The sequence below is a fragment of the Taudactylus pleione genome, unplaced genomic scaffold (genome assembly GCF_031769625.1).
Source record: "Taudactylus pleione unplaced genomic scaffold, aTauple2 ptg000393l, whole genome shotgun sequence".
NCBI lineage: Eukaryota > Metazoa > Chordata > Amphibia > Anura > Myobatrachidae > Taudactylus > Taudactylus pleione.
The window spans coordinates 3,662,501-3,686,438 of NW_028284794.1; the positions used below are offsets into that span (position 1 = coordinate 3,662,501).

Here is a 23,938-nt window from a genome sequence, read left to right on the forward strand (position 1 = left end):
CCTATATCCGCCCCCACTCATCTCAGGGATGTCCCCTGATTCCAACCTATATCCGCCCCCACTTATCTCAGGGATGTCCCCTGATCCCCACCTATATCCGCCCCCACTTATCTCAGGGATGTCCCCTGATCCCCACCTATATCTACCCCCACCTACCTCAGGGATGTCACCCTGATCCCCACATATGTCTGCCCCCACTTACTCCAGTGATGTCACCCTGGTTCCCACCGCTTATTATAACATTCCCTGGGTGCGTATCACAGTACGCTTATCGTATGTTTGCGGGTAAATCACTATAGCCTTCAGCAGTGACAGGAGGGGGGGATTAGTGATTTGCAGGGAGATGGCTGATGTGTATGTTAAAAAGGGGAGAGAGAGGAAAAATATCCTGCAGCCTAGTAATGCTTAATGGGCAGATCTGCTAATATTAAGGGGTAGCCATGGGAAGGGGAAAAATAAAAGCATGGCTGCATTGGCCGGGAATCGAACCCGGGCCTCCCGCGTGGCAGGCGAGAATTCTACCACTGAACCACCAATGCTCACACTGCATCCTATCCCCGGTAACAGGTCAGAGCAGGATCCTGCCGCTGCCATACAGGGCTAGTGCTACTACATGGTGTCCCCATGACTCATTACATAGGTGTGTAACTACCTGCCTGTGAGCTCACCCTATGCTATTATATGCACATAGCAACGCAGCCAGCAGGACCTGCCACTCACTACCATGCAGGGCTACTGCTACTACCTGCCTGCTACCCTTATCTCATCCCTGTCCCACCTCACCCTGTGTTATCATGCTACAGCCCATGCAGACCACTTACCCCATCATAACCCCACCTCACTCCATCTACTCCTCCGCCCTCATTCTTCCCTCTATCTCTCTCTATTTCCCCTCATACCTTGTTCCTGCCACTGGGCCAATCTATGACCCCCATCTATATCTGCCCCGCACTTATCTCACCCTGGAATGTCACTCTGCCCCCAAACTACATCTGCCCCCACTTATCTCAGGGATGTCCCCCTGATCCCCACCTATATCTGCCCCCACTTATCTCAGGGATGTCCCCCTGATCCCCACCTATATCTGCCCCCACTTATCTCAGGGATGTCCCCCTGATTCCCACCTACATCATCCCCCATATATCTCAGATATGTACCCCTCACCCATTATCTGACCCTACTTCACCCATGACACATCCCGATGCCATGCTGACTCTCCCAGTTGGCCCCAGTGGACAGACACACGTGTCCCAGTGTTACTGGGTCGGTCACCAAACGGCAGCCAGAGCCAGGTGTCACTGAATAAGGGTGGTGGGTTCGCACTGGGGGAGGGGCGTGTCCAGACTCCAGATCTTTGAAGTGACCGGGGGCGGGGGGGAAGGAATGGGCGGGGCCAGGGAGTGGGGATTTAAACCTAGTGCTGGACGCGGGGAGCTCATATGATCGTATTGTTAGTACTGTGTGGCTGTAGACATGCTGGACATGGAGTGCGCTGAGGCTTTCCCATCCCGCAAGGTAAGACCTGCACCCTGCATACACAACATGGGCTGCATATGGGGATCATCCCTATGTGTAATCCCTCCTGTACTGGGTGTCTATATGTTATATAATCACTTCTGCTTCCACAGCATGCCAATAAATGTTATTTACGTCTCATTACATGGGTGATTTACTAACCTGTAATATAGAATTCCTATAGCTGGAGTTCACTTAACTCTTCCTGGACATCCAGACCCTCCAATATCTGTGACTACCCCCTCCACCTGACTGATCTGCTCTGCTGCAACGTGTTCTGCTCCATCTGCATTCACCACTTTAGCTGGGCTGGAGGCGTTCATTCATTCAGTAACCATTTGTTTAATTTGAAAGTATACAATGTATCCCAGGTAGCTGCAGTGGTACATTTAGGGGAGCAGAGCCTTTAGCACAGGGCGGGGGGAGGTCATGTTGCAGCCAGGGCTTTATTTGTACACGGGAGAAAGTAATGGTGTGAATGAATGTGCAGCCGGACCCTGCTGCAAAGGGGTGAACATGCTGTTCTGTCTGTAATGTAGCGCTGTATGCTGGGCAGCTTTGTGTTAGAGCCAGGTTAGGATGTAGCCCACTCCCAGCTCTATACTTGCACCTCCTCCCTGCTGTCTGTATTTACTCCCATCTCCCTTCTGATGGGTTTGTTCCCTGTATACTGGATTTATTTTGCATACCAGACCCCGCCACAACCTCTGGGGACTCTAATTACCACCCCTGGTGAAAAAATAAAAATAATTGTTTCTAATGTTCGTGTCTCCTTGTATTAATGCTGCTATCCTGATCTCTAATTCTTCTAAATCCCATCCCCTCTTCTCAGCTCTTGGAGCCTCTCTTGTTAGTCAGCCTAAGCTTCTCAGAGGTACTTATTCTTACCTTTTTGTTTAAATGTTTCTATCTCCACTTAATCAAAGGAAACTTATTACAGTCACTGCTCTAAAAGCTTTGCTTTGTAAAAATGTTGTTTAGTACATATCGCTATGCTAGTTAGTATCTGCTGTGCCAGGTCTGTGTATCCTCTGGAGAAATAAAACTTCCCTTATGGACTGCAACTAATATCATACTGTATAATATCCCTTATCTGAATAAGCTACAGTTGCTGACTTATAGTTTTTAGGTACAGTCAAAAGATTTTACTTTCATGGTCTCTAATTGGCAAATCCAGGCTGCCGTGCATCTTGTAATGGGTTTGACCCTATATAAATCAGACATGCTATGTTAGTGGGTGATCCTATAGGTCATACATGTTATATGTATGTGATGGGTGATTTGCATTATACTATAAGTTAGACATGTTAAATATATGATCGGTGATTCTATTGATCTATGGTGGCTAGTGGGCTCTAAGCCACGCTATAAATGTCAGTAAATCCCTGGGCTTCACCGTGTGTGTCTCCAGTGGTTTCCTATACAAATTCTGCAAGGCCAATATCAAAGTTCCTGTTGGCAGAATAGGTGTGTATCCACTAGACGAGAGTGGAATGACTACGAGTACAACAATGTAATCGTGCAAGCGTTCATCCTGTGCAGTGGATAATGTACCCACGCTGAATGACATCGTTCAGTGCAGGCACCCTCCCTCATCCACGAACATGCACAACTGGTCGCTATCGACAGGTTGACCGGCATGTTCAGGCGATGATAGATATCAAAAACTGCCAGCGGGAGTGCGCATCGATGGTAGTTTTTGACATTTTACTGCACGAGTTATGAGTGATTACAATGTCAGCGTTCAATCGCTCATTTTAATCGTCTAGTGCAGGGGTAGCCAACCCTGGTCCTCGAGAGCTACCAACAGTACATGTTTTCCATTCCTCCTCACAGAATCACAAGTGAAATAATTAGCTCCCCTGTGGATCTTTTAAAATGTGTTTAATGAGTAATGAATACACCTGGGCAGCAGCTAGGTGGTCTGGAAAACATGAACTGTTAGTAGCTCTCGAGGGCCAAGGTTGGCTACCCCTGGTTTAGTCTTCTGTATAGTCAGCGGACTCCACTGATGGTCCAAATGCTCCTACAAGACAAGAAAATAAATACAGGATGGTAACAAATATATAGTTGTGTATTATTATAGGACATGGATACCGCACTAGTCCTATCTGATGAAGGCGCTTATCACCACTAGAGGACAGCACTGTGTGCCAGCACTTTGATGTGTGCTCTTACCGGCGAGGCTGAAACCACTCGTAGGATATTATGATCATCACTGACCGGTTAATCCGTTCCCTATAAAAATTCTGCTCTAAATTTTCTACCGTTGTGCAGAATTTGTATATGGAGCCATTTAAACCTTACCCGCCATCTCGGAACTTGGAGCCCAGAACTATAGTGATATTTATAGAGTTCCCTGTGGCTCACTAGCAGCCTTCTGTGGTCATGTCCCTGTAATCCCATAGGCACTAGCCCTTTTGGGGTCTGCACCATTTTTTCTGCCTTTGTAGTGTATATACAGCTATGGTGGCATTTGGGGGCTGCAGTCTGAAGCCGCACAATAATGGGGCAATTCTGAGTGTTTTTAGATTATCAATACTATAGATAAAGCATGCTACACATGTGACCTGTGATGCAGATCAGGAATGCTACACATGTGACTTGTGATGGGTATTATTCTGCAGATCAGGCAATGTTACACATGTGACTTGTGATGGGTAGTATTCTGCAGATCAGGCAATGCTACACGTGATCTGTGATGGGTAGTATTCTGCAGATCAGGCATGCTACACATGTGACATGTGATGGGTATTATTCTGCAGATCAGGCATGTTACACATGTGACTTGTGATGGGTAGTATTCTGCAGATCAGGCATGCTACACATGTGACATGTGATGGGTATTATTCTGCAGATCAGGCATGTTACACATGTGACTTGTGATGGGTATTATTCTGCAGATCAGGCATGTTACACATGTGACTTGTGATGGGTATTATTCTGCAGATCAGGCATGTTACACATGTGACTTGTGATGGGTAGTATTCTGCAGATCAGGCATGCTACACATGTGACATGTGATGGGTATTATTCTGCAGATCAGGCATGCTACATAACTTATGTGTGATCTATAGCCCTGTAAAACTGGATAACTTGTTACTGCATTGGCCATTTAATAAAATTAAGTTATATTGCCCACAAATGCTATGTTTATAGCAAACACAAGACTTGTGTATTGGTCTGCTTAATATAATATGCCAATCGCTCCATAGCAGAGGTCTGTAGTGCCTGGTGGGTGTCTGCAGTGCCAGGTGGGTACCTGTCAGGCTAAAATAGGGTTTATCCTTCCTATGGCAAGCAGCTGTCCAGTATTTGCTGTCTAGGGCAGAGCTAGTGGAATTCATTGCTGTACACTTTCTCACTGTAGGGGAACAAATTGATTTGTCAAACTTGGGAGACTTTCTGAATTTAAGTGACGGAGAGACAAATAACTAATTTCTGAATGTTGCTGTAAACATAACATCCATTCAACACAATTTACAGGTGGTACTCATGACGTTATATATAACCTGAGCGGGTCTGTATTTAGCTGACTAAAGACGTCACGAATGCCACCTGTAAATTTTTATATATCTTTATCTGTATATCTCTCTCTGACCCCTGTGCCGCCCATAGGGAATATGTTATATTGGGAGGCTGGCACCCATTAGTGTATAGCTTTTCTGAGGACAAATGTTTAGTACAAGAAATTGCTGCCATTTTCCATGATCCTTTGTGTCTGATGTATCAATGAGGAAAGTGTCCCCAAAGAACTTGTAGTGGTTGGTTACACCATAATGAGAATCTGCACAAGAGCTTACAATCCATAGGCTACTTCCTTTTATTTACTACATATTAAACAGAATTGATCCAGAGGGGAATTAGAATATTGGATAATGGGGGACACTACCTGACAAAGAGGACAACTGACTTAATAGAGGGGTGTTCAATATGGGAGCGAAAAGTCCGTGCTGGACCTTTCGCTCCACATCGGAGATTTTCCTGGGATAAAGTATTGGGCGCACGCCAGCTTTATCCCCGTATTCAATATAAAACCTCTGAAAACGGGAACCTGCGACGTGGGATTTGCGTAAAAAAACGAAATTTACCTGGAAAAAATTGTAGGACCCCCCTAAAATTGTAAAAACATGGGGGATCACTATGGGTACCCCCGTTTTAGCCTGCAAATGAAAGTCGGGGATTTAAATAGCTGCGGCAGGTTTTTTTCCCCACATTGAAGAAGTGATGCAGAAGAGCACTTAGGTTATTTTTTTAAGTGGTCCCATCAAATGTGGGGTACATGAAAATGGCTACTAGCATATTTTGATGTCCCTAAAGTAAGTTTTTAAAAATGATGCAATTGTGCACCTGCCGCTATAAATCTATTCTAGAATACACCTGCCGCATACTTGCAGAATAGCCCTGAACCTATTTCCCTAGTTTTAAACATTTTTTTCCCATTTTTTTTTTTCACCCCAATTTTTAAATTCATTTTTTGGGGTGTCCCTATTTTTTTTTTAAACTTCTTTTTTTTTTTTTTTTTTCTTTGACAGTTATTTTTAAAATGTCATTCCCAGGGGTGCAGGCTATTTTTTTAAGCTTGCACCCCTAAACCCCAATTCTGCACTTTTTTCGACACTTATTCAATGGGGAAAAGTTATCCCCGTTTTTTTATCAAAGACTTTTCGAACCTGCGAAAAGTCTTTGAAATTGAATACAGTATAAAACTAAAACCTGTGATAATGACGTCATAGGTGCAATATTAACGCAAAAACTGAGTTTTCGCTCCATATTGAATTCCCCTAATAATCTGCTATTTCTAAGTAAATTGTGTCAATAATAGACTTTCAAACACTGCAAATAACGACAATAGAAAAGCTTTATTAACGATGCATAACAGTAAATACAGGCCTAAGTTTTTGTGAGTCACTGGATAACCTGAATGTGTACACTGTGTATTCACCCACCCAAGTGTCTTGTGTTAATCGCATAAGGTGGAGTTCGGGGAAAGTGGAAGGCGTTCGTATTGGTGACTCATTGTCCTCTCCTGTCCTTAGATCCAAAAGCCAGTGGTGGAAAAGCAGAGAAGAGACCGAATAAATCGGAGCCTGGATGAAATGAGGGACCTGCTTCTCAAGCTGACTGGAAATCCGGTTAGTATCTGGTGTCGCTGGTGTAGTAATTCGGCAAACTATAACCTCAGACCATATTCAGCAGACTATTTACTAACATAAGGAACAAATCTACCTTGCAAAGATCCTGAGAACCTGCTGGATAATATAGAGCAGTATCACAGAACTTTTTATATTTTTTTTTTTAGTGTTGTGTTTTTTTTTTTTTTTTTTCCCCTCTCCCTGGATGTGTGACACCAGCCTCCAGCAGTGACTTGTAATGCAATATATACATAAAACTTTAAAAAAAAAAAAAACAAAGAAATTACAGGCCCTTGTGTTTAAAGCTCACAGCTATAACAATATAATGAATGGTAATGAGGAAAGTTCTGCAGCTCCTAGAGTAGGTCACACTGAGATCACAGATAATTCTGCAATGCAAGAAGAGACATGGGCACCTCCTAGTCCAACACAGTTGGAAAACAAACACACACCAAACGTTTGATTATATAGAATACATGAAAAAGCAAGTGCGCCCCCTAGTGCAAAATGGATTGATAAATGCGTCAAATGTTTATATTCTAGGTACGAGTTGGCCCTGAACAAAATATTTGAATAGTATTGGTTTATTTGAACAATAATGATAGGAATTCCCAAAAGGGTTTTTATTTATTTTTTTTAAATTCAAATTTCATTATCCATAAAGAGAAAAAATTATATACATAGTTTAATCCTGTAACAGAAGTACCCAAGACATATATATATATATATATATATATATATATATATATATATATATATATATATATATATATATATATATATATATATGTAATCGCACATATTAAAAAAAAAAAAAAAGTGTTGTGCCACTGAAATAGTGACCATCTGATTTTATTCTTGATTCACAACAACGTGTTTATATTTTTTTTTAATTGTGTGATTGACTCCATTTTATAGTCTCCAATACTTTTCTGTAACAGGATCACTCTGTATGTTTTTTTTTTTTTTTTTTTTAATCCTTTTTGAGTATGAAATTTGAAAATTAAAGATTTGCCCTTTTTGGAACTTCTGGTCATTTGAAATGACTTCATTATGGTCCAGATAATCTGATAATACTCAAATATTTGATCCACCTTGAATATACACATGGTGTATTCAGCTGTCTTGCACTGTCCATGTTTCTAGGTTTAATCTATAATTAGAGAAATTATTTGTCAGCCATTTTGTTTGTCTGGTTCTGAGGTAACTTAATCAAACTCATTCAGCCATGTACTGTGGCACACAACATTCTTTTAAAAATTTGCACTAAATATCATGGGCACATGAGCCATTTGTATTTGTAGTAATTATTCTTAATTACATTTTATATATTTCATTTATATTTGAGATGGATAGCTCTATCTCAAACAATTTATTTATTACTAATGGCTTATGTGCCAAATTTTACATACCTTTTTTTTTTTTTTTGTGCCACAGTACATGGCTGAATGAGTATGCTACCTCAGAGCCAGTCAAACAAAATGGCTGACCCTTAATTTCACAAACCATTTCTCAAAAGTGTGTGGCATCAATTTAGTTTTAATTGTGTATGTGTATATATAATTTTTACTATTGCTCCCACCTATAGCCCCCTGTTTGTAGCTCCCTTTTGTGAGCGGTCTGGTCACCCCTGAGCTATGTATGTAGTAAGCTGCTAGGCTTCTTTTTTAGACTGTTTTCAGCCACAAAATGGCTGCCTTTTTAATGTGATAAAAATTGATATTTGCAGTTGGCAATAGTCAAAATTTTAGACTATATGGGGGAAGTAATTTTTTGTCCATGCACACCAGTGTTTCAGTAAATCAAATTATACTGGAGTTGCATTTAAAGACAGAGCTGCTCGAATTATACAAATCTGATTGAACTTTGCTAAAGTGTTGCTAGTTTGATCAAGATTGCAGCTTGACTTTTGCATTCGAATTCACACTGTTCAGCCGAAACAAGACCTTAAAATGATCTATGAAATGCTACCTGCTCAAGCGTAAATAGCTATGATTTTTACATTGACTTTTTTTTTATTATTTGAACATCTAACAGTCTAAAGTTAGAGAATTTTTTAATTTTAGGTTTTCAAAATCTGTGGCGCAGGGCGTGATGGAACTTGTAGTTCCTCCACAGCTCAGACCTGACGTAAGTAAACAGTGGGTTTATTTAGGAAGTACAAGCAGGAACGTGCTGCAATCCATGGCAGCCAATCTGATGCCTTGGTTTCGCATGGATTGAAAGCAAACTACTGATTGGCTGCTGTACTTTTTTTGTACTCTGCAATAACGAACTTTGCTTAATGAAAGCGTTGCTTTCTTTTCATAGAACGCTTTTAATTCAAATACTGTTATTCTTGAAATGTGCCTCCTTTTTTTTTTTTTTCTCGTGTAGAAGCTTCGCAACCCTAAAATGGAAAAAGCCGAAATCTTGGAGCTAGCCGTGATTTACGTCTGGAATGTGACCCGTATGAAAACGCATGGTATAAATCCAACCCAATAATGTGACTGTTCTCAAATATCTGCTCTGTATAAATATTTCTATAGGTATTTGCATAGTAGCAGCCTCGCTCTCAGATGCATGTATAAAATATACCATGTACATTTAGCAACACTGAGTGTACGGCGACAGACTTAACTGAGACATATACAAATATAATTTATTAATCTAAGGTGGAATTAAGTGATGTGCCCTAAAATATTTGTCCCAAGCCGGAGATCCCCCTCCTGCTCAGATGGGCTGGTTTATACTGACAACAGAGTTGTCGAGGCCCCTCCCTCGTGAACTTTCAATTCATGCAAATGAGGAATTCACATTGGTGGACACTTAAACAAGGATTATCTGAGCCAGCAACGAGGATCTCCTGCTTGATCTTGGATTGGTGATCAGGTGACCCAACAAATCCATATAGTATGGACCAGGATTGTTTTGGTGTTTTAGGTGTAATTATGTGTACTCTAATTTGTTGTAAATGGCCAATCATTAATAAGATGAAATGTAATTGATTTGTTTTCCTGCTTTTTTTTTTTTTTTTGCGCTGCAAAATAGCATTTACACTCCTCCGCTTCACTTTAGCAGTAACCATTTACTTTTCCTCAATGTTTTATAAAAAAAAAAAAACGTACAATAGGGTGGGGTATGAAAACTGTTCTGATGGCTGTCGACCAAAACAACCAATCAGATGCTAACTTCTGTTTCTAGAATAGGTTAAAAAAATGAGACATCTGATTTGTTTTGGCCAGACCTGCTGCGATATTACAGCCGATGTCTATTAATTCGCCGCCGCCAAGGACACCATCCAAAAATGGGTGCAATGCCAGCTAATAATCCTACTAAAACTGGTGGGGTCATTGTCTGGCATGGCTGGAGTGGACCTCTGTGCATGGACTTCTCCCAAATGCAATGAGGCCAGCAGTGGTCAACCTAATATGACAATTAGGCCACCTGTGAGAATGGCTATTGTGCAGGTCAACACTGCAGTTATATAACCTGTAGAACAGTTTTCATATATGCCTCCCCTATCTGATGATATAGTTACAGGTGGGGAAATACAAACTATTTAGGTCTTGCTATCAACTGGGTGCAGATATATATATAATATTACTGTTGCCTGTATACATGAGTCTTATCAGAGTTAATGTTTAACTGTTTTTGTTTTGTAACTCTTCCCTGTACACTAAGGGATGCCCTCTTATCACACAAGAGGTAGGTTATATATGCCTAATGTGGAAGGTTTGATAACTCAGTCCTTTTTAACTGGCCCCGAAGTAGTACAACCTGATTTCTCAGTCCGATCACATTTATTTATTAACAGTTTCTTATAGCGCAGCATATTCCGTTGCGCTTTACAATTGTAAACATTATTAGAACAAAACTGGGTATTAACAGACGGATATATAGGTAGGAAGGCCCTGCTCGCAAGCTTACAATCTATAGGGAAATAGGCATTGATACACAAGGATAGGTGCTATATATTACATTTTGGTCCAGCCAGAATGCAGAGTTTCTTGGTGGGCTGCATGATCCAGTCACACAGGAATGTCGGCCAAATGTCAGGATAGATGTGTGAGATTGTGTAGACTGTAAAGGGGATGTAATTAGATATAGAAGCTACGAAGGTTATATGGGAGGTTCTGGAATCTGATAAGCTTGCCTGAAGAGGTGAGTTTTCAGGGAATGCTTGAAGGATTGGAGACTAGAGGAAAGTCTTATTGTGCGAGGTAGGGCATTCCATAGAGTGGGTGCAGCTTTGGGTTGGGTAACCCACGGTCCCTTTTTATAATCAAATTCAGGTGTCCAAACTGATCAATAATCCATTGATTTTTGGGAAATATCTATCTGCACTTAATCAAATTGATTCCTGTGTATTGTAATGCTACCATTATTTGCCATAAATAACATGATGGCAGGATCACTTTTCTGTTCTCAACCTGAAAATTTACAATAATGTGTTTGCTAAAAGTGATTGGCTCTTTCTGCCCGTGTGTGGTAGTCCTGTTTGAGTGAAAAATTAAGACCACATGCGGAGTATGTGACCGAGCGTGTCCACTCACTTTGTGGGGAGAGCAAAATGAGTTTATCAGCCCCTACTCCCTCAAGTACCCCCCCCCCCCCCTTCCTCAATCAAGAGCACCACAATTTGGAATCTAGAACAATGTCTTATCTCAACACCATTTCACCTCTTATAACTTCCACTGTCTGCCTTTCTCTCTCCTAGATCCGCACAGATGGGTGTCTCCGGCGGAAAAGTTCTACCTCTCTGGCTTTAGAGACTGCTTAGACCGCACCGAGGGTTTCATACAAGACGTCAGTCCAGCGGCCAAAGCTCGCTTCTTGGACGAGCTGCAGACCCACCTTCAGCACAGGCTGAGTTTTCCAAAGCAGGTGAACCTTTGTGGTCAAGCTGCCAGACGAGAGGAAGACCTGTCTTCCGAAGGAAATGTCTCCCCTAACTCCAGTGTCGACGTAAGCCCGTGCTCCCCTACCAACAGTGGCCAGCCAAGCTGGTTATCGTCTAGCCCCAGAAATGCTGGAGCTCATCAGATAGAGCAGAACAGTGCTCCTTCATCTGTATGGAGACCATGGCCGTAGGGTTGGTCATTCGGCTCCATAAAATGGTTCGGAATCTCTGCATTAACGATGGACGTTCTAAATAGACTATTTATGCCAGGGCTAACATCGGGCCACATTTTTGAAGATCCTTGACTGATCAGCAGTGTCTCCATGCTTCTTTTGCAGGTTTAGGACATTCAAAAATCTGTCCACAAACTTTGATTTGTGTGTCATGTTCTGTAATGTGTTCGTAGGCTGTAGACTTATAAAAAGTAGGCAAGTATAGTTTATTCAGATATAATACATAGTAGCCTGCTCCCGCAGACTGTGCGGTAGACTCCTGAATTAGCGGGTGACACCTCACTGCACTTCGGGCAATTCTATTGGAAGGGAGCTTACCTGTTTTGCATGTTGGGTGGGACTGTGGTTTGGTGACTCCAGATCTTGGCATCGTTAAACCATGACCCAACTCTGTGAGAGCCCCACGTACTTTGGTGCCCCACCCAATGATGAAAACTGCATATCCACATCACGTCCACCTCTTCCCATACCTTCCAGAAATAGGGCATGAAAAGTAGCCAAGTATTATAATTATTATATAATGGGCATTTTTACATGGCTTACATACAGCATGCACATAAACAAACTACAGTTCAGATAGAGAAGCCCTGTGTTTTTTTAAATTTTTTTACTTTTTTTTAATTTTTGTTTTAAAAATATAGCTGCCACTTGATCACAATGGAGGCAGACGTTTTGTGGCTTGCACCAATACTTTGGAGAATACTGCCGATTTTTTAATTGTAAAATGAACTAGTGACATCGGTGAGGCAGGAGGTACTTGTGGCCAAATTCCTCAGTGATGTCCCTAGTGGATTGACAAAGTGAATATTTGATCAGCCTAAAGGCACACATCCACTAGAAGACAGGCAAAAGACTGCACGATTACGACATTGTAATCGTGCAGTCGTTTTTCTGTTTGTGTGTTTGTCTACACCGAACGAGCAGTCATTCAGTGTAGGCACATCAATCATCTGCAAACGATATCGTCGGGTTGTATAACATATTTGTACGATGATGGATGTCTAAATGACCAACTATGTTCTAACGCAGGGGTCAGGGAACTTTTTTTTTTTTTTACCCCAAAATATATTTAGATACACCGACGTTACCCCCTTGATTTGAAAGGAAGGAAATCGTATAGTAGTGCTCCTGTAGTAGTGCCCCCATATAATGCCCCTGTAGTGCCGCTTGTACAAAAAAACACACTTGCCTTAATCCCCGCTCCTGCATCCGCCGCCGTCCTGTCCGCCCGGCTGCTCCTCGGAACTATGGGAGAGACGTCATGACTTCTCTCCCCCATAGTGCGCATGGAGAGAGGCGGAACCTGGAGTTTAGAAGAGAACTCCAGCCTCCGGCTAACGTGGCGCTGCAGGGAAGGAGCCGGGCGCCCGCTGGTAATATCTCAGCGGGCGTCTGGCTTAGAGCCTCCCTGTGGCACAGCCGGGCATGCATATGAATCAGTCTATATTATAGAATGATTCATATGCATGCCCGGTTGTCCGTCCATTACCCCCAGGAATTTCATTTTTACCCCATGTTGGGTAATTTACCCCTGTTCCCCGACCACTGTCCTAACTATATCATAATCGCTCAATTTAATAGTCTAGTGGATGTGCCTTTAAACAATGGCTAGCTTTCAGTGTGCTTGTGTGTGTGGTTGACTGGTGCATTTTTAAATGACTGTCCTGTAAATCTTTATTTATACAACGCTGACCAGTTAGACCAGCGCTGTACACTGAGTGGGTCACAATGCTAACCAGTAGCATATAATGTGAAACAGAAGGTAAAGGGTGCCATAGCCAAATGAGCATACAATCTAAGGTGACAGGGCGGGACTGGCCATCAGGGCCTTCTGGCTAATGCCAGAACGGCCGGTGACCTCAGGGCCGGCTCAAGGAGGGCAGAAGTGCCCTCGTCCTCCACCGGATACATGATATGCGGCCAGGGGGAGGTAAGGGGTGATGAGCTGGGAAGAGACTGGGGCTTTCTGCAGGGCCATGCCCACGTGACTTGTGGTACGCCCCCTTCAAGAGCACGTGCTCAGGACAGACTGCTGGCTCTGATCTTCAGCCCCAGTCCGTCCCTGTAAGGTGCTATTAGTCTGTTACAAGTTCAACCTGAAGTCTTCATAATATAGGCTCTATTTCAGAAAAGATATGAATACACATTATGTTTATACATTTGGTTATATACAGTATCTGTATAACTTCCCTCTATATGTTGTGCATATATGTACTAAACTTTTAAGGCCTGTTCACACCTAAATGCTTTTCAGATGCTAGTTTGTAGCAGAATACTACATTAATATAGGATAAATGGTTTATTCTATTGTAAAATTAACCTTGTATTTTAAAATTTTATGACTGGCTCCATGTCTCTGTAGCTGATGTACGCTGCCAGTACAGTAGGCGGTATTGGTAAAATCCCAAAGCGTTTCTCAGCATACATGTGTGTACAGGCCCTAAATACAGTTTCTCCTCCATGTAAAACTATATTGCTGTCATACAGCACTTTTCTGTGTTTTGTCCTTTTGAATAAATATTTGAAAATGTTTCATAAAGTCTCTGATTTATGTATTTGTAAATTATCAATTGGTGATTGACGTTTGGCCATTTAAACTGGTTCATACAGAGTCTAGCTTCAGAAGATTTTGGCTTATTGTCTAGTGCAGTGGTTCTCAAACTCTGTCCTCAGGACCCACACTTCAAATTTTCCAGGTCACCCAGCAGGAGCACAGGTGTAGTCATTACCCACTGACACATTTTAAAAGAGCCACAGGTGGAGCTAATTATTTCACTTGTGATTCTGGTGAGGAGACCTGGAAGACGTGCACTTTTTGGGCTCCAGAGGGCCGAGTTTGAGAACCTGTAGTCTAGTTTACGTGGCTTACTTCTATGCAGTCAGCCATTTTTTTTTTTTATCATTAGGCAGAATTCTTCTCATTTTTAAGGTGCTGCAAACTGTTTGCATTTACAGCTTGGTGTATATAGAAGTGTGATTTACAAACTGCATTCTACATGGTGATTTGAAATTCTATGTACCTGCCTGGTGGGCGTGGGGCCGTATTCAATTAGCATCAAACGGACGTTTTGGGTTTTTCTTTTTTTTGCCACTGGTGACACTGGACGTTTTTTGACAAACTCCCAATGATTGCCCCCCCCCAAAAAATGTGTACGCTGCGCACTTTGGCAAATTACCGCACAAATTCTGGATAAAAAAAAATTTGTTGCAGATGGTTTTAATGTATTGGGTCTAATTTTTCAGGGGACCGTAAGCATGTGTGATGTATTTTAAACATCGCATGTGGTTGAAGCAGGTTTTTTTTTTTTTTAAATTGTATTTGTACGACGCCAAAATATATTTGCACCCATTTTAACGTACCCCCAATTTACATGGAATGGTAATATCCTGGAAAAAATAGCTTTCTATAATTTTTTTTCAAATTATTATTTTTTTTTCCCAAAATTGCGTGGTTGTTTTTCGCTAAAGTCCACAACTTACGTTTTTGCCTGTTTTTTGGCAAAAAAAGGCAGTGTTTGCCGCTAAATGAATATGGGCCATAAAGTGTGTGGGAAAAAAAAAAATAATTTTATGTGGACCCCCCTATATAGACCCATCTTAATTATTATTTTTTTTTATTATTTTTTTTAAGATGGGTCTATATAGGGGGGTCCACAAATTCTCTGTCTCTCTGTCTCTCTGTCTCTCTGTCTCTCTGTCTCTCTGTCTCTCTGTCTCTCTGTCTCTCTGTCTCTCTGTCTCTCTGTCTCTCTGTCTCTCTGTCTCTCTGTCTCTCTGTCTCTCTGTGTGCCATATTCATTTAGCGGCAAACACTGCCTTTTTTTTGCCAAAAAAACAGGCAAAAACATAAGTTGTGGACTTTAGCGAAAAACAACCACGCCATTTTGGGAAAAAAAAAATTACTATATTCCACAAAAGCGGTCCTCGTGGAACAGTGCATGTTTTCAGATAATCTAGATGGAGCACAGTTGTGTTAATTGACTAACACTAGATCTACATGTGCTACTAACTGTTCCTGAGGAAACAGAGTTCCATGAGGATTGAGAAACACCATAGTACAACTTATATTCACAATGCTTTTTGAATGATATCCCTATTTCAGGACACTTTGGTATTTCACTTGTTTGGCCACTTGGAGGTACTGGTCAGTGGTAGATATATTCTTGCATGTAGTGTGCATATAAACGAGGGCAGGATAAACTTACTTTAGTGCAGTGGTATCCAATTTAATATATATAGATATATATATAGATATATATAGATATATATATATATATATATATATATATATATATAATTTTTTTTTTAAATCACTGTGCCCTAGAGCACAGGTTCTCAAACTCTGTCCTCAGGACCCCAAACAGGACATGTTTTCAGGTCTCCTGACAGAATCACAATTGAAATAATGAGTTTCACCTGTGGATCTTTTTAAAATGTGTCAATGAGTAAGGATTACACCTGTGCACCTGCTGGGTGACCTGCAAAACATGAACTGTGTGGGATCCTGAGGACTGAGGTTTGAGAACCACTGTTCTAGAGTATCAGAATTTTTTACAAGACTGCCCTGGGCCAGAAGTGTCCTATTGAAAACTTGAGCACAATTTAATTCATTTACACTTTTGCCGATGTCACCCTTAAGGCCCCTACACACTAGATGACAATATCGTAAATGATTTGGCCAATTTCCTACGCATATGACAAATGGTTCATATCAGTGTGTACACATGATGCCGATGTGCTCTCCTGTGGGTAGTCAGTCGCATCCTCAGATCTTTGGTTCATGCACAAAGATCTGAGGCTGTAGCTAGCGATGACATGCACCATAGCCCCCTGCTACCCACCCCTCTGTCACCGCCAGCATCAGCAAGTGTGTAATTCAGCCATATAGATGGCAGTATTTACCTCTGACAATGAATTGCAAACTCCCAATATGCCCATGGCTGGTGTGAATGAATACACATTCACTTACTGTGCAGGTTCTCAAACTCTGTCATAAGGACCCCAAACCTAGCAGGTCTCTTCACATAAACACAAGTGAATAATTAGTAATAATGAGTAACTAATTCACCTGCTAGATGACCTGGGAAACGTGAACTGTGTGGGGTCATGAGGACCGAGTTTGAGAACCACTGACCTATTGTTTGTACTGCGTACCTTAATGAATAATGCAGCTTATAATTACATATTAGTGCAACGCATGTTTGCAGACTTCTCGTAAGGGGACACTGGTAAGGTCCAGGGGAGGGGACAATTGACATTGCCATAACTTCAGCTGAATCGTGCCACCAAGCTGAAGCGGCAGATTCCAGGAGACTCTTCTGCTCGTCCTGGAGTCCAGGATATTGTGGGAGTCTCACAAGGTGGCCCTCTACAAAAAGTCAAGGAACAATACATTTATATGGGTGTGGTATGAAAAGTTGACATGGAGTTTAGGTTGACAATGGATACGTTAAAAAAAAAAAAAAAAAAAAAAAGGTTGGCATGTTCATGTCAACACCTGAATGCCCTAACGTTAAAAGAAAAAAAACATAAAACTGACTTTCTGACTGGAACCCATTTATATACAGATAAATAAACTAGATGCAGGAATAGGACAGATAGACCTGCAGCAGATAAATAGGATGGTTTGGACGCCTGGCAACTAGAAGCCCCCCCCCCTGCACAATATTGTCACAATAACTGATCTGTGGTGTGACAGTGACAAATATTAGTGTGACCAGTTGGTAGCGTGGCCGAGCGGTCTAAGGCGCTGGATTAAGGCTCCAGTCTCTTTGGAGGCGTGGGTTCGAATCCCACCGCTGCCAGGTTTTTTTTGTAGCACTTATGCTGAGATTCCGGAAACTTTTGCTCATGCTGGCCGGCCACTGATTACACACTTGCCGATGCAACAGCTGCAATGGTAAATAGCTTTGACAACCCAGGACTGTGGGCAGAGCCTCTTGGATTCTAAATGTCTGCTGAGTATCTGGCAAGCTAACAGAGGGTGGTTGGAAATTTATTATAGACAAATATCACTGCACAACAATGAAAATGTTTCCGATGTGATAATAGTTACTTCTAATTGATGTCAGCATGCAAAGAATGAATATGACATTTAAAACTCTCAGCTCTGAGTTCCGAGATATAGCCCATTTATGACGATGTAGGGGTATTCCTAGTGACGTGGGCAGAGCGGAGTGAGTCTTACCAGCAATCTGCGTTCCGTGCAGAGGGGGTGGGGCCTAATGACCCAATTAAATGAATCAGTTATTTGTCCCCTCCCCTATTCAAATATATGCGATTCCCGGGATTACCCACACAAGATAACTGTGGTGCACTGAGTGACAGCATAGTGAGCGATTCCACCAAGACATTTCAGCAATGGAACAAAGATATCAGGGCAGGTGATCACTACTGTTGGACAGTAACAAGAGATGCCCCAGAAGAGGAGTACAAGCAACAAGCAAAGAGAAAGCACCCCCATGAATAGGCCACTATAATACATAGTACTTTTCTATGCTGTATGTTTGTTTCGTATGCTGTATGTTTGTTTCGTTTTGTGTTCTTATTTGTGATTGAATTAAAACTGTTATTTATTTTCTATCAATAAAATATCAGATTATTTTCAAACAACTTTTCACTATGACTATATAACTAATGTACATACAGTATAGTGCAAGTAGTGTAGCTCAAAACATAGAGCTAGTAAAAACATTCTGAAATAATTTTAGTTTTTCTTGACCTCAAATTAGTAATGTATGACTATTTTTAGAAAGGAAACAAATTTAAAAGTATTAATTTGTTGTACAGTGTAATATGTAGTGTTATGGTGCACACACACGGCCTGATTTTTCTTCAGATCTGAACGATAACGATTTCAAAAATTGTTCATTCATATCTGAAGGAAGATCTGACATGTTTGAACGATGCTCGTTCCCGATGGTCAGATAACGATATATGACATCTGATGTGTTTGCAGTCAGTTTTGGCCGATTTCAGTCATTTTAATTCAGCCAAAAATTGTTCGTAGTTCAAATCGTTTGCAAAATCGTTCATCTGACCGTGTGTATGCTACATTATACAGATTTTGTGTGTGTATGTATATATATATATATATATATATATATATATATATATATATATGTCTAATTTTTTTTCATGGGAATCTTAGTGGATACTATAAACAATTGGATATTCCAGGTGGAGTTTCCATGGAAAGAGCATGTGGGGGGAAGATGAATATGAATGCAAGGCAGACAAGCGCTGGAAAGGACACACACACACTTTTACAAAGCTGTGTAATTACACTACTGGGAACACTGGTAATTACTGTGTGGGCGTAGCTTCAGCTGGCTGCAGGGGACTGATTGGATGAACGCCATCTGTCCCTGCGGAAATTAAGATTTTCCTTATGTAACACCATTCTCAGATTGCATTATATAATGTAAATCTTTTAAGGATTTTATGAACTGTTTTCTGCTACCCGAATAGCAGATAACATTAAGTACTGTAGAGCGCAATGGCGTGCTCTCTACAGTGCAATGTTATAGGAGTCTGGATTTAACAGAGCAGATAATTGCGGTCTCTTCTCCATATACCCTGCATAGCTGGGATACATAAAGTTTAAATATATAACATGACTTTTATTGTAAGCACTTGAACTTAATGGTGTTGACAGCAAAACCGACTCTGGTGGGACTCGAACCCACAACCTTTGAATGACTACACCAGCTAGAAGTCCAATGCGCTATCCATTGCGCCACAGAGCCCCTGTGAAGCCTATGGTACGAGTGTCCTACAAGACGAGTTCAAATCCTACCTGGACAATTTTTGGAACTAAAGTAACTTACCTGAGAGCATCCAATTTCGCAAGTACACGCTACTCAATTCTGGTTCATGTTATTACCGATTTAAGTACAAACGCCCACAAAGGGGGCGCTTTATAATGATCTGTGGGCAGCAATCTGAGACAGACGGTCAGATTTCCGTACACATGACATTTTCAGCCCGGTTATTTTCCATCGGTGCAGGTCAATATTCTGCTGCACTCCTGATATTGGGAGCCGACACCACTGGTTTTGGACCGACCGTCGTTTCCGGGTGCTGCGTACGCACTCAACAATTCTTGGGCTGAGAGGTTGGAAATCAGCTGTTTAACCCGATTATTGCAAAGTGTGTACCCAGCTTTAGCCTGTTCAATGCATAGACCTGGATCCTGCGGTACAGACCTTGCTGCAATAGGCTGTCGTCGGACTTTCCATGCAGGTATACTGTGAATACACAGCAGCTACTCTCACCTCCAAAGGGGATATTATAGAGATATACAGTAGGTGATTGTATGGAGAGACCTATAGGGATATATTGACTATTACTAATTTTCTGTAAAAGGCTACACACAGTAATATGCATATAACACAGTAAAGGAACTGCTCTTATTGCGCCAGGGGAGCAGATAAAACAACCTGAGGCCATAGCAGAAATGGTATAGGGCTCAGAGTGAAGAGACCACATCAGAAGTCTCTTCATAGCTGTGCTGGGACTTCTGCGCAAGCGTGGCCTACTGACCATGTATGCGCGGCGGCCATTGCCGGAGAGGGTACCTGAGGAACTCTCTCCAGGTAAAATTGTAAGAAGTGTAGCCCATGGGCTAGAGCAGCACAATGCCTTCTTCAGATGCCGTTAGCTGCGGGGGCCAAATGTGATTATTCATGTGGTAAAAAAATTGCAGGGGGGGGAGAGGTTTAATAAACTGGTCGCTTGGCGCTTTACAGTCCAAGTTGAGGATGTATCAGAGAACAGTAGTAACAGCGGCGGGAGGATCTCTCCGTTTGTTAGATGGGTGTTTCTTGGTGTCCACTGGTCGGCAACTTAGGCGCACCGGCTCATAGGAGTGTTGTGTGCATGTAGTGTGTGTATAGCTAGAGATAGGGATGGCCATCGACCACTGAAAGGTAACAACCATCGATGGTTAACTACCAATGGCTGATGGTTCGCCATCACGAACCAATGGTTCTTCGCCGTCGATGGCAGGCTGGAAACCGATGTTTTTTTTAAAAAAAATCCTGGCGCACCAAGCTTAGCTCGGACCCCAGCAGCCCGCTAAGTCCCACCCCAATTCTGATTGGCCTGTAGCCTGCTGTGGCCCCCCGCAGTGGTAGCCATTGAGGGGTGCAAACGGTCGATGGGTAACTGTAGATTTTTTTGTGCATGCCATCGAAGGTAATCATTGATGGTACCATCGTTGGTGAGTATCGATGGTTAACCCACAGATGTCTATCCCTAGCCAGAATTACACTATACTCTGAGCCATGCCTATCCTGAGGGGGCCCCTGTTTCACTTGTATCTCTTTCACCTAGCATGGGGTAGTCCGATTATAACCATGACGGGTGCCCTTACGGACGGGGAAAAATGGCCTGGTGCGATGTGGACACGTATATACGCACATACGGTCGTTTTAGCATTCCGTTCGCAATCCACACGCATTTCGGGTGCCTCCGCATACCGACCTGCGCGTGACTCAGTACCGACTCTTGTATGACCCTATAAAATCCCCACCTAGTAGCAAATTGCACCATTAACCTTTATTGCACCCCTAAAGTGCCGCAAGCCTAAACAGATAACCACATGGACGTGACTGAACACCCCCTACACCCCTTATATCATCCTATCTTGCAACAAGTCCCAATAGGTTGTCAGAATAAAGCAATTATTGCATGAGGCTGTGCTTACTAGGAGACTACTTACATGAGCTGCACTGTATCCCATTTATAACATGACTCCCACAAGGTGGCAGACTTAACACAATTAGCAATTAGGCATATAAGTTTGTTGCATAGTGTGGTTGATATTCTCCCATGGGGGGGTGGGTGTGTGTATGTATGTATATATATATATATATATATATATATATATATATATATATATAAAATGCAATTATGCATACACTGAAGTTGCTGTTCAGACTGTACTTGTGCTTCCCCACCTCCCTTTTACCCCACATGAGGGGATTATACAGAGCTGCACAATACACTAACATTCATTATAGTAGGCAGTAAGTGTAGGACATAAAATGGAAACAAGTAAAATATAACTTATGACACAGAAATAAAGTTTCAAACGAGACATTGTTGCAATTTAACTTTTCCATTTGCTGTACTAAATACAACACTTTTATATACTGATAGACGGTTTTTGTTCCAGTAATCAGTCGTGTACTCCTGGCTACCAGCAGGGGAAGACAGCAGGAGGCATTGCTAGTGCTAGTACAGGAACCTGTTGAGAGAAGTAGGATAGAAAGTTACACAATTAAAAAAAAAAAAAAAAAAAAAGCGACTCTGGTGGGACTCGAACCCACAACCTTTGAATGACTACACCAGCTAGAAGTCCAATGCGCTATCCATTGCGCCACAGAGCCTGTCGTGTAAAGTAAGGCAGACGTCTCCTACAAGACGGGCTCTCCTCCTGCCTGGGGCTGCTTCAGAGTTTTCAAAGTTTATTTCCTGTCATTACGTCCCTTCCTCTCAGAAGGCAGTGTGTGTACACCCCACCCTCCTTCCACCCTGAAGTGAGTATATACACCTACCCTCCTCCCAGAAGTCAATATTCAGTATATATACACCTACTCTCCTCCCAGAAGTAAGTATATATACATCTACCCTCCTCCAGAAGTCAGTATATATACACCCACCCTCCTCCCAGAAGTCAATATTCAGTATATATACACCCACCTTCCTCCCAGAAGTAAGTATATATACATCTACCCTCCTCCAGAAGTCAGTATTCAGTATATATACACCCACCCTCCTCCCAGAAGTAAGTATATATACACCCACCCTCCTCCCAGAAGTAAGTATATATACACCCCTACCCTCCTCTCAGAAGTAAGTATATATACACCCACCCTTCTCCCAGAAGTAAGTATATATACACCCCTACCCTCCTCTCAGAAGTAAGTATATATACACCCACCCTCCTCCCAGAAGTAAGTATATATACATCTACCCTCCTCCAGAAGTCAGTATTCAGTATATATACACCCACCCTCCTCCCAGAAGTAAGTATATATACACACCCATTTTCCTCCCAGAAGTCAGTATTCAGTATATATACACCCACCCTCCTCCCAGAAGTAAGTATATACAGTATATATATACACCTACCCTCCTCCCAGAATTATATATACACCCACTCTCCTCCCATCCTCCCAGAAATAAGTATATATACACCCACCCTCCTCCCAGAAGTCAGTATTCAGTATATATACACCTACCCTCCTCCCAGAATTATATATACACCCACCCTCCTCCCAGAAATAAGTATATATACACCCACCCTCCTCCAAGAAGTCAGTATATATTCACTCACCCCTCCTCTCAGAAATCAGCATATACTGTACATCTACCCCTTGTGGCAGAAGTCAGTATATATACACCCACCCTCCTCTCAGAAGAAGTCAGTATATATACATCTACCCTCCCAGAAGTCAGTATTCAGTATATATACACCCACCTCCCAGAAGTAAGTATACAGTATATATACACCCACCCTCCTCCCAGAAGTAAGTATATATACACCCACCCTCCTCCCAGAAGTCAGTATTCAGTATATATACACCCACCCTCCTACCAGAAGTCAGTTTTCAGTATATATACACCCACCCTCCTCCCAGAAGTAAGTATATATACACTCACCCTCCTCCCAGAAGTCAGTACCCACCCTCCTCCCAGAAGTAAGTATATATACACCCACCCTCCTCCCAGAAGTAAGTATATATACACCTACCCTCCTCCCAGAATTAAGTATATATACACCCACCCTCCTCCCAAAAGTCAGTATATATACACCCACCCTCCTCCCAAAAGTCAGTATATATACACCCACCCTCCTCCCAGAAGTAAGTATATATACACCTACCCTCCTCCCAGAATTAAGTATATATACACCCACCCTCCTCCCAAAAGTCAGTATATATATACACCCACCCTCCTACCAGAATTAAGAATATATACACCCACCCTCCTCCCACAAGTAAGTATATGACCTTATATAAATGAGTGTAGAGAGATCTAAAGCTATTTGGAGAGACCTATGGGTGCATGGCATAATATAAATGATTTTAGAGAGATCTATAGGTATATGGCCTTATGTAAATGAGTTTAGAGTGATACTTAGTTATACGGAGTCATCTATAGGT

General features: G+C 42.0%; 1 protein-coding gene and 4 non-coding genes across 5 annotated transcripts; 2 read left to right on the forward strand and 3 right to left on the reverse strand.

Moving 5' to 3' along the window:
* Positions 1-468: 468 nt before the first annotated feature.
* Positions 469-539, reverse strand: TRNAG-GCC (transfer RNA glycine (anticodon GCC)). Its single transcript has one exon. It is a non-coding gene; the product is annotated as a tRNA-Gly (tRNA).
* Positions 540-1,432: 893 nt separating this feature from the next.
* Positions 1,433-12,608, forward strand: LOC148506895 (transcription factor HES-7-like). Its single transcript, XM_088446019.1, has 4 exons — positions 1,433-1,515; positions 6,555-6,650; positions 9,027-9,114; positions 11,350-12,608. Exons 1-4 carry the CDS (start codon positions 1,474-1,476, stop codon positions 11,721-11,723), a joined length of 600 nt encoding a protein of 199 aa, XP_088302145.1. The 5' UTR covers positions 1,433-1,473; the 3' UTR covers positions 11,724-12,608.
* A 4,879-nt stretch (positions 12,609-17,487) lies between these two features.
* Positions 17,488-17,569, forward strand: TRNAL-AAG (transfer RNA leucine (anticodon AAG)). Its single transcript has one exon. It is a non-coding gene; the product is annotated as a tRNA-Leu (tRNA).
* Positions 17,570-19,428: 1,859 nt separating this feature from the next.
* Positions 19,429-19,513, reverse strand: TRNAR-UCU (transfer RNA arginine (anticodon UCU)). The gene is given in 2 exon segments: positions 19,429-19,464; positions 19,477-19,513. It is a non-coding gene; the product is annotated as a tRNA-Arg (tRNA).
* A 2,561-nt stretch (positions 19,514-22,074) lies between these two features.
* On the reverse strand, positions 22,075-22,159 carry TRNAR-UCU (transfer RNA arginine (anticodon UCU)). The gene is given in 2 exon segments: positions 22,075-22,110; positions 22,123-22,159. It is a non-coding gene; the product is annotated as a tRNA-Arg (tRNA).
* Positions 22,160-23,938: the final 1,779 nt, after the last annotated feature.

What these genes read in the sequence shown, in the direction of transcription:
- LOC148506895 (XM_088446019.1), top strand. Translation starts at nt 1,474, where the DNA reads ATGCTGGACATGGAGTGCGCTGAGGCTTTCCCATCCCGCAAG. An exon ending in AGGCTTTCCCATCCCGCAAG is followed by an intron (nt 1,516 to 6,554) that starts GTAAGACCTGCA and finishes TCCTGTCCTTAG; the next exon opens with ATCCAAAAGCCAGTGGTGGA. An exon ending in TCAAGCTGACTGGAAATCCG is followed by an intron (nt 6,651 to 9,026) that starts GTTAGTATCTGG and finishes TTTCTCGTGTAG; the next exon opens with AAGCTTCGCAACCCTAAAAT.